At 50.7% G+C, this 8,895-nt stretch overlaps 1 protein-coding gene across 2 annotated transcripts in view; it reads left to right on the top strand.

Moving 5' to 3' along the window:
- GPR20 (G protein-coupled receptor 20) overlaps positions 1 to 8,531 on the top strand; it is a 35,070-nt gene extending 26,539 nt beyond the window's left edge. For both annotated transcript variants that reach the window (XM_043507278.1, XM_038391598.2), the window contains exon 2: positions 6,031 to 8,531. In XM_043507278.1, the coding sequence (XP_043363213.1) occupies positions 6,049 to 7,128 (1,080 nt within the window). In that variant the 5' untranslated portion in view covers positions 6,031 to 6,048 and the 3' untranslated portion in view covers positions 7,129 to 8,531. The remainder of the gene's footprint in view (positions 1 to 6,030) is intronic.
- Positions 8,532 to 8,895: the final 364 nt, after the last annotated feature.

Genomic DNA, 8,895 nt, shown 5'->3' on the forward strand with positions numbered 1-8,895 from the left:
ATGTTAACCCTGCCTAAAGTTCTTTTTTAAAAAGATGGGCCTGAACTAGAGATGAGCTCCGTTTCACATGTGTGAGTCCCCACCACTCCCTGGGGGTGTGCTAGGGTGACCAGATGTCCCGATTTTATAGGGACAGTCCCAATTTTGGGGTCTTTTTCTTATATAGGCTCTTATTACCCCCCAATCCCTGTCCTGATTTTTCACACTTGCTGTCTGGTCACCCTAGGGTGTGCACATGTGTGGGTCCCAGCTGCTCCCTGTCCCCCTCATTGAAGCAGGTGTGCAGGGTTACTGTCCTGGGAATTGCAGGACACCAGTGGACGTGGGGGCAGCTGCAGACAGGGGCGTGGGGCAGGGCTAGCTGGAGGCAGGGGGCGCGGAGCTGGCTGGAGACAGGAGGGTGCGGGGTTGGCTGGAGGCAAGGGGGTGTGGGGCTGTCTGGAGACAGGGGCAGGCTGCGGGCAGGGCAGGGGGTACATGCGGCAGGGGCTGGCTGCGGGCAGGGCAGGGGGTGCATGCGGCAGGGGCTGGCTGGATATAGGGCAGGGGGTGCGGCAGGGGCTGGCTGCAGGCAGGGGGTGCAGGGCTGGCTGGAGACAGGGCAGGGGGTGCGTGCGGCAGGGGCTGGCTGCGGGCAGGGCAGGGGGTGAGTGCGGCAGGGGCTGGAGATGGGCTGGCTGCAGGCAGGGGGTGCAGCAGGGGCTGCTGCAGGCAGGAGTGCGGGGGTGGCTGGAGACGGGCTGGTTGCGGGCAGGGCAGGGGGTACAGCAGGGGCTAGTGCGGGCAGATGCGGGCAGGGCAGGGGGTGCGTGGTGCAGGGGTGGCGGGAGATGGGCTGGCTGCGGGTAGGGTGTGCAGGGGTGGCTGGAGACATGGGCTGGCTGCAGGCAAGGCAGGGGATGCATGCAGCTGGGGCTGGTTGCGGGCAGGGGGTGCAGGGGTGGCTGGAGACAGGGGCTGGTGCGAGCAGTGGGTGCCGAGGGTGTGGCAGGGGCTTGCTGCAGGCAGGGCAGAGGGTGGCTGGAGGCAGGGGCTGGCTGCAGGCAGGGAGCATGGGGGTAGCTGGAGACAGGGGCTGGCTGCGGGCAGGGCAGGGGGTGCGGCAGGGGCTGGCTGCAGGCAGGTGGTGTGGGGGTGGCTGGAGACGGGCTGGCTGTGGGCAGGTAAGAGGGTGTGGCAGGGGCTGGGTGCGGGCAGGAGCTACGGGGTGGCTGGAGACAGGGCAGAGGGTGGCTGGAGACGGGCTGGCTGCAGGCAGAGGGTGCAGGGATGGCTGGAGGCAGGGAAGGGGCTGGAGGCAGGGGCTGGCTGCGGGCAGGGCAGGCGGTGTGGCAGGGGCTGGCTGCAGGCAGAGGGTGCGGGGGTGGCTGCGGGCAGGGCAGGGGGTGGCTGGAGGCAGGGGCTGGCTGCGGGGAGGGCAGGGGGTGCAACAGGGGCTGGCTGCAGGCAGGGGGTGTGGGGGTGGCTGGAGGCAGGGCAGGGGCTGGAGGCAAGGGCTGACTGTGGGCAGGGCGGGGGGTGGCTTGAGACAGGGGCTGGCTGGAGGCAGGGGGTGGCTGTGGGCAGGGCAGGGACTGGAGGCAGGGGCTGGCTGCAGGCAGGGGGTGCAGGGGTGGCTGGAGGCAGGGTAGGGGAGGCTGGAGGCAGGGGCTGTGGCAGGGGCTGGCTGCGGGCAGGGTGCTGGGTGCTCACGGGGAGAGCAGCAGCAGGACGCAGCCCAGGCCCAGCGGAGCAGCCGGGGACCCACCAGGCAGCAGCGGGAGCCCCGGGGCCAGGGGAGCAGCAGCAGCACCAGGGCTCGTGCCCAGGGCCCGGCAGCAGCCCACGTGGCTCCCGCAGCGCAGCGCCCCCGGCGGCCGGAGGAGGAATCACATCACTTCCCGGCCGGAGCCCAGCAAAGCCTCAGCGCCCCCTGCAGGGCAGCGGGTGAACAACCGGATCTAAAACTGCTTCAAAATTAAAAGGAGTACTTGTGGCACCTTAGAGACTAACAAATGTATTAGAGCATAAGCTTTCGTGAGCTACAGCTCACTTCATCGGATGCGACCGATGAAGTGAGCTGTAGCTCACGAAAGCTTATGCTCTAATACATTTGTTAGTCTCTAAGGTGCCACAAGTACTCCTTTCCTTTTTGCGAATACAGACTAACACGGCTGCTACTCTGAAACCTGCTTCAAAATTAACAACCAGTTCGCACGAACCCGGTGAGAACCGGCTCCAGCTCCCCACTGCCTCTATCTGCCCACCCCAGTCACAGATCAGAGCACCAGCAGACACTCAAAGCAAGCCTCAGCCTGAGGCACACTCAACAGGGCACTTCTCCCTGTTCCCACCTGTCCCCGTGCCTCAGTGAGTCGCAGCTGAGAATAGCAGATTCAGGACAAACGGCTGAGAAACAGGGCAGGCTCACCTCAAACTGGTGGTTATTCTATCATAGAATCATAGAATCTCTGGGTTGGATATTCAGGAGGTGTCTAGTCCAATCCCCTGCTCAAAGCAAGACCAGTTCCCAACTAAATCATCCCAGCCGGGGCTTTGTCAAGCCTGATCTTAAAAACTTCAAAGGAAGGAGATTCCACCACCTCCCTAGGTAACCTATTCCAGTGCTTCACCACCCTCCTAGTGAAAAAGTTTTTCCTAATACCCAACCTAAACCTCCCCTACTTCAACTTGAGACCATTACTCCTCGTTCCGTCATCTGCCACCACTGAGAACAGTCTAGATCCATCCTCTTTGGAACCCCCTTTCAGGTAGTTGAAAGCAGCTATCAAATCCCCCCTCATTCTTCTCTTCTGCAGATTAAATAATCATTAGATTGTATCAAGCCAGTAATAAAAGTAAATTTTGGTCTCCCCACACTGGTTAACAAGAAGCAAAATATGCCGCCTCCTTCGGCATTCCAGCCCTTATTGCACCCCTGGACTTTGTGATGAGTGGTTCCTGAAATCCAATTTCATCGGACAAAGAGATCAGACCACATAGCCAGGTCAATATACAAGATCCACACTGCTGCCAATCCTTTAGTAACTAAAATCTAGTGGTTTATTAATAAAGAAAAGAGGAAGAGAGTTAAAATGGTTAATAGAATCATATACCTACAATAATGGCAATGCTCTTATAGCAGGTTTGTAGCAGTGATGTTACAGACTGCTGGCTTGTGAAGCCTTTGGTAACTTCCAAAAGATTGGAAGTTCCTCAGTCCATAGTCCAATATACTCCTTTTAGTTGTAAATTCACAGTCCAGAGAATCAGAGAAGGAAAAATGGAGTCATTTCAGGGGTCTTTGATACCCTTTGTCATGTGCCTGGAAATGTACAGTCCCAAACAAAGCTCACAGCCCAGTTTGTGGGAAATTACTGGCACAAGATGGAGTCCAGGGTCTCAGGGGCATGTCACATGCCCTTACATGGCTTGCTGACTCACAGGGGCAGCCATTGGCCATATCCGTGCTAAGGTGTTCACAGAAAGACTTATCCAAGTGGAATGAGTTTCTCCTATGGCCCGTTGTGAAAGTGAAATGTTCTTAATGGGCATTCAAGCTTGGTCATAGTTCAACCCTACAGCATCACTGCCAAAGCTCACTTCTCTGCTCCCACTTAACCCCTAGATGACCCACCCCCACGACAACACAGAGCTCTAGGCAGAGACAGAACCTCCCTGTTGTTCAGTCCCAGGCTGTGGCACCATCACTTCTCCATGGCCTCACCCCTCCATCTGGAGTGGCAAAGGAAGGAAGCGAGGCAGGGACAGGGTTTCTTACATTCAGACGGTACCAGGCAGTGGGGAGGGTCCCAGTATCTACATGCTGGCCTCTGAGCTGTCTCTGCCTGGCTGGATGAGCTGAGCATGCTGCACTTTCTCCTTCTGCCACATACAATCCTCCCTTTGGGGAGTATTGGCAGGGCCCCTGCTACTTCCAGGTGTAGTTAATGGCCCATTGATATCCATGGGACAGTTCAAACCTCTCCGAGCAACCATTGTAGGCTCTTTGTATGCTCAGGGAGATGTTGCTTTCTTTGTACACACTGGCAGATGTTGCTGTCACTTCCAGGTGTAGTTAACACCCCATTGAAATTCATAGGACAGTTCACACCTCTCAGAGCAAGTGTTTCAGGCTCTTTGCACACTCAGACAGATGTTGCTGTCTTGGTTATGCCCACTTCATATTTTCAATCTTTTCTTCACAAGCTTGAGGGCTAGAAGCTTACCCCAGACTACTGCTGATGTGCCCAGTGTTTCCACACTGCCCCAAGGCCCACCTGCTGTGCTTGTCTGGCACTTTAATTATAATTATTATTTACTTATGGATTTGTTTGAGAATAGTGCTGGGTACCCCGTCATTGACCCCATTATTTTAGGCACTGGACAAACACCGAACAAACAAAAAGAAAAGGAGTACTTGTGGCACCTTAGAGACTAACAAATTTATTTGAGCATAAGCTTTCGTGAGCTACAGCTCACTTCATCAGATGCACCTGATGAAGTGAGCTGTAGCTCATGAAAGCTTATGCTCAAATACATTTGTTAGTGTCTAAGGTGCCACAAGTACTCCTTTTCTTTTTGCGAATACAAACTAACAGGGCTGCTACTCTGAAACAGACCAAACAAAGAGTCCCTGCTCCAAAAAGCTTATGCAATGTAAGTATGAGACAAGAGACACAAGGTGAATACAGACAGATGAATAGTGGAAGCACAAGGAAACAATCAGACACTACTGCTCAGCATGACAGGCTGTGATGTCAGCACACCAGCTGCCTAATTCTTGCCTAGATAGCATTTCTACATGTCCCAAGCTTCTGAGCAATAGGATTTTCTCCAGCCCGCTAAGTGAAGATTTTTAAATGAGAATGAAGAATTTGGAGACCATTTATCCACCATGGTTGGCTCATCTCTGTGCCCAGTGGCATCAATCATACCACCTGTATGCAAGGAACAAAGCCACCCTGCTCTGGTCTGCCCAGTCCTTATTCATGATTCCTGTGAAACTCTGCTGAAAGGTAGTGCCTCTCATCGACTCCCAGCAATAAGTGAGTCAACAGATCTGTATCTTCTCTTCTTTAAAAACTGAACAGATGTGTGCATGCCTAAAGGTACATCTGAACTTGGTGCTGGGGGTACGATTCCCAGCTCCAGGAGACATAACTGCACTAGCTCTCATCCTGCCAGTGTGCTAAAAATAGAGCATAGCTCCGGCAGTGCAAGCAGCAGGAGGAGATAGTTGCCCCAAGTACATGCCTAGGGTCTCTGATGGGCATGTATTTGGGTCTGCTAGCTCAAGGACAACTAGTCCGGGTATCAGAGTAGCAGTTGTGTTAGTCTGTATTTGCAAAAAGAAAAGGAGTACTTGTGGCACCTTAGAGACTAACAAATTTATTAGAGCATAAGCTTTCGTGAGCTACAGCTCACTTCATCGGATGAAGTGAGCTGTAGCTCACGAAAGCTTATGCTCTAATAAATTTGTTAGTCTCTAAGGTGCCACAAGTACTCCTTTTCTTTTAGTCCGGGTATGTCTCCTCAAGTTGGAATTCACCACTCCCCCCAGCTCCAAATGTAGACATACCTTACATTTGCTTTGCCTATTGCTGTACCTCTTGTCCATCCACAGATCTTTCCTCCTTGTGGTTTGTTATCCCATCATGTTGGGCCATATCTAAAATAAGCTGTTCAGGGCAGTAGCATGACTCTGCTTAGCTTGTGAGATGTGATGTGATCACAGACTGAGATGGTCTGGCTGCAGGCCACTGGGAAGATATAATTATCCATAGATTCCCAAGCCAGAAGGGACCATTGTGATCATCTAGTCTGACCTCCTGTGTAACACAGGCCATGGAACTTCCCCCAGATAATTCCCAGAGCAGATCTTTTAGCAACACACCCAATCTCGATTTTAAAATTGCGATTAATAGAGAATCCACCACAACCCTTGGTAAATGCGTTCAAAATGCCTCATAACGTGGCTGCAAGTGTTCTATCCTGTGAACCCCTGCACATGCCTGTAAATGTCTCTTTGTTGTTGCTTCCTTCTTCCAGGTCCCCAGAGCACTGAGTATGCACGCCTCCTCCACACGAGTACCGGCCCTTAACCCTCTCAACTCCACGAGAGCGCCCAACTCTAGCATCTCAGATGAGGACAACTTGTTCAACAAGTTCATCCATCTGGACCAAGAACTTTACCAAGATTTTTACAGCCTGTGGATAGCCCTGATGGCAGTAAATGCCATCATTTTCCTGGTGGGCGTTGTACTGAACAGCTTAGCTCTCTACGTATTCTGCTTCCGCACCAAGACAAAAACCACCTCTGTCATCTACACCATCAACCTGATAGTTACTGATCTACTGGTGGGCTTCTCCTTGCCCACCCGAATCATCATGTACTACACTGCAGGGGATTGCCTGAAATGTTCCTTTGTTCACATCTTCAGCTACTTCGTCAACATGTACTGCAGCATTCTCTTCTTGACATGCATCTGCATCGACCGGTACCTGGCCATCGTGCAGGTAGAAGCCTCACGTAAGTGGAGGAACCCCAGCTGTGCCAAGGGGATCTGTGTCTTCATCTGGGTCTTTGCAACTGTGGTCACTTTCTCCATCCTGACCACGGCGATAACCTTCGCATCCTGCTGCCTTGCCAAGATCTTTGCCGTGATGGTCTGTGAGTATTTCTTCCCGCTCATCATCATCACCTTCTTCACCACCAGGATAATGTGTGCGCTGTCCAAGCCCAGCCTCATGCACCAGAGCCGTGAGAGGCGAATGAGGGCCGTTCAGCTCCTCACCACCGTTCTCATCATCTTCATGATCTGCTTTACACCTTTCCATGTGCGCCAGGTGGCCATTTCCATCAACCCAGACATGCCCCGTGACGTCAGCTTAATTGTCTACCATGTGACCGTGACTCTGAGTAGCCTCAACAGCTGCATGGACCCCATTGTCTACTGCTTTGTCACCAACAACTTCCAGCTGACCATGAAAAATATCTTCAGGAAGTCAGAGCCTGAGCAGACAAGTGGGGACATCATCAGTATGAACAAGAGCTCCAAGGGCTCAGGTACAAATGCGATCATTGCCTTCTCAAACACAATAGGCAGCCCTTTGAGCTTACCTTCGACAAACAGTACACAGATATAACCAGCTACTAGAGGGACATGCTACAGTAAGCCAGTGTGGAATATTGCTGGGCTGTCTGGTACTATTGCCCTTGGCCTCTTGTTTTCTAATACGAGCTTTGGAGCGATTGTGTTAGAATTTATTCCACGAGAACATTATGCTCTTTTTGGAAAAGTGCCATTAGTACCAATACAAAAGAAAGTCCATTAATTACAGTTCACAACAGGAATACTCTGTTTGCATTTTAATATAGATGTTTTACTAGCAGCAAATCCCTTACTGTTGTGGTCTTTCTTTCACTGTTTCACACTGCAATGTGACATTAAGATACCAAACTGCAGGAGGACTTAGAAGGCCATAAACACTCTTCTTGTTGGTGAAAGCCTTCCAGTCTCGGGAAGGAATATTGTTGTTGAGTAACACGGATTCTGCTGACCTTTCCACGTTACTAGAGACAGCAAAGATTTAAGACACCAAGCAGAGTTGTCAGTTTGAGGTGACCGAACTGAAGCCGGACAAAATAAATCTAACCCACTTGTCACTAGCAGCTATTCAGATGTTTCTGAAACATATCTGAACTTCCTCAGGGAAGGCACTCTAAAGCAAAACAATATCCTCCCCCCCCAACTCCCCCAACACACACACCCTTAATATTTCAGCTATAAGGAGAGGATTTGTATGACTTTATATAATATATAAACATGCAAGGATTTGTATTGCTTAGTTCAGATTATTCAGTTGGATCACCAGTTTCCTTATCTTTCAGACAGGCATGGAAAGAAGCTGTCCAAGTGTATGTGATTTCTTGGAAACTCTGTTTCCCACATTTGCTCCCTCTTCCAGCAAATCAGTGGTGATGAAAAGCAGAACTGAAATATGAAGATGTGTCAGCCTTGTTTAAGTTTATTTTATGATGCAGCATTAAATTAGGGTTTGTTATAGCAGATCCTACCATTGGTCCAACTAATCTGTATCTGCCTTTCCTTTAAGGCTTCAGAGGAAAGAAACAACAACAACAACAAACCCCACAACTAACTCCACAACCCCATAAAGCATCTAGATTGAAATCCATCCCAGGGCAGAACCCTAGGCATGATTTAAGACCTATGTTTAGGATTTAAATTATGTTGAGGGCCTTTTCCCAGGGATGAACTTTACCTCTTTCAAATTCTGTCATGCTGTTCCTGGGAAGGGCTGAATTCACTCCTGATCCCCTGCAGCAATCAGTTTATACCCCACAGCAGGCGGGTAGGTTTACACCCTTCTTGGAGCATGAATTACCTTTTTCATTGTGCAGTGTCATAAAACGAGTCAACCCTTTGTAAAAATTCCATCGCAATGTTTGACTCACAACATCGGCGCAAATGAGAGTCCCAATTTCAATATTACAGTGCTGGCTGGTGGCTGTATCATTTGCATTCTATGTTGCACCATTTAAAAAGCATAAGCATGAAAAAGCATCCCAGAGAAACAGCAAGTCCCAGAGCACGAATGAAAACGATCATTGCTGTGATTATTCTCCTAGTGGAAATGTCACTTGAAATATTTTCAACGGGTTCCACCTGGCTAATTAGGTTTGAGGAACAGAGCAATGGATCTGTTGGTCTGTTGGTTTCTGGGATTACTGGTCCTGCAATTTAAACCAGTAGAAACCAATTGAGACTAGTTAAAGGATTCTAATGGAACCCACTGGAATTTCCACTAGCAAACTGCACAGGAGCCAACAAAGGAGAACTGCATGCCAAAATTTACAAATTAGGGTCAAAACCTGCTCTTGCTACAGGGAGC

The sequence above is a fragment of the Dermochelys coriacea genome, chromosome 2, assembly GCF_009764565.3.
Source record: "Dermochelys coriacea isolate rDerCor1 chromosome 2, rDerCor1.pri.v4, whole genome shotgun sequence".
Classification (NCBI taxonomy): Eukaryota; Metazoa; Chordata; order Testudines; family Dermochelyidae; genus Dermochelys; species Dermochelys coriacea.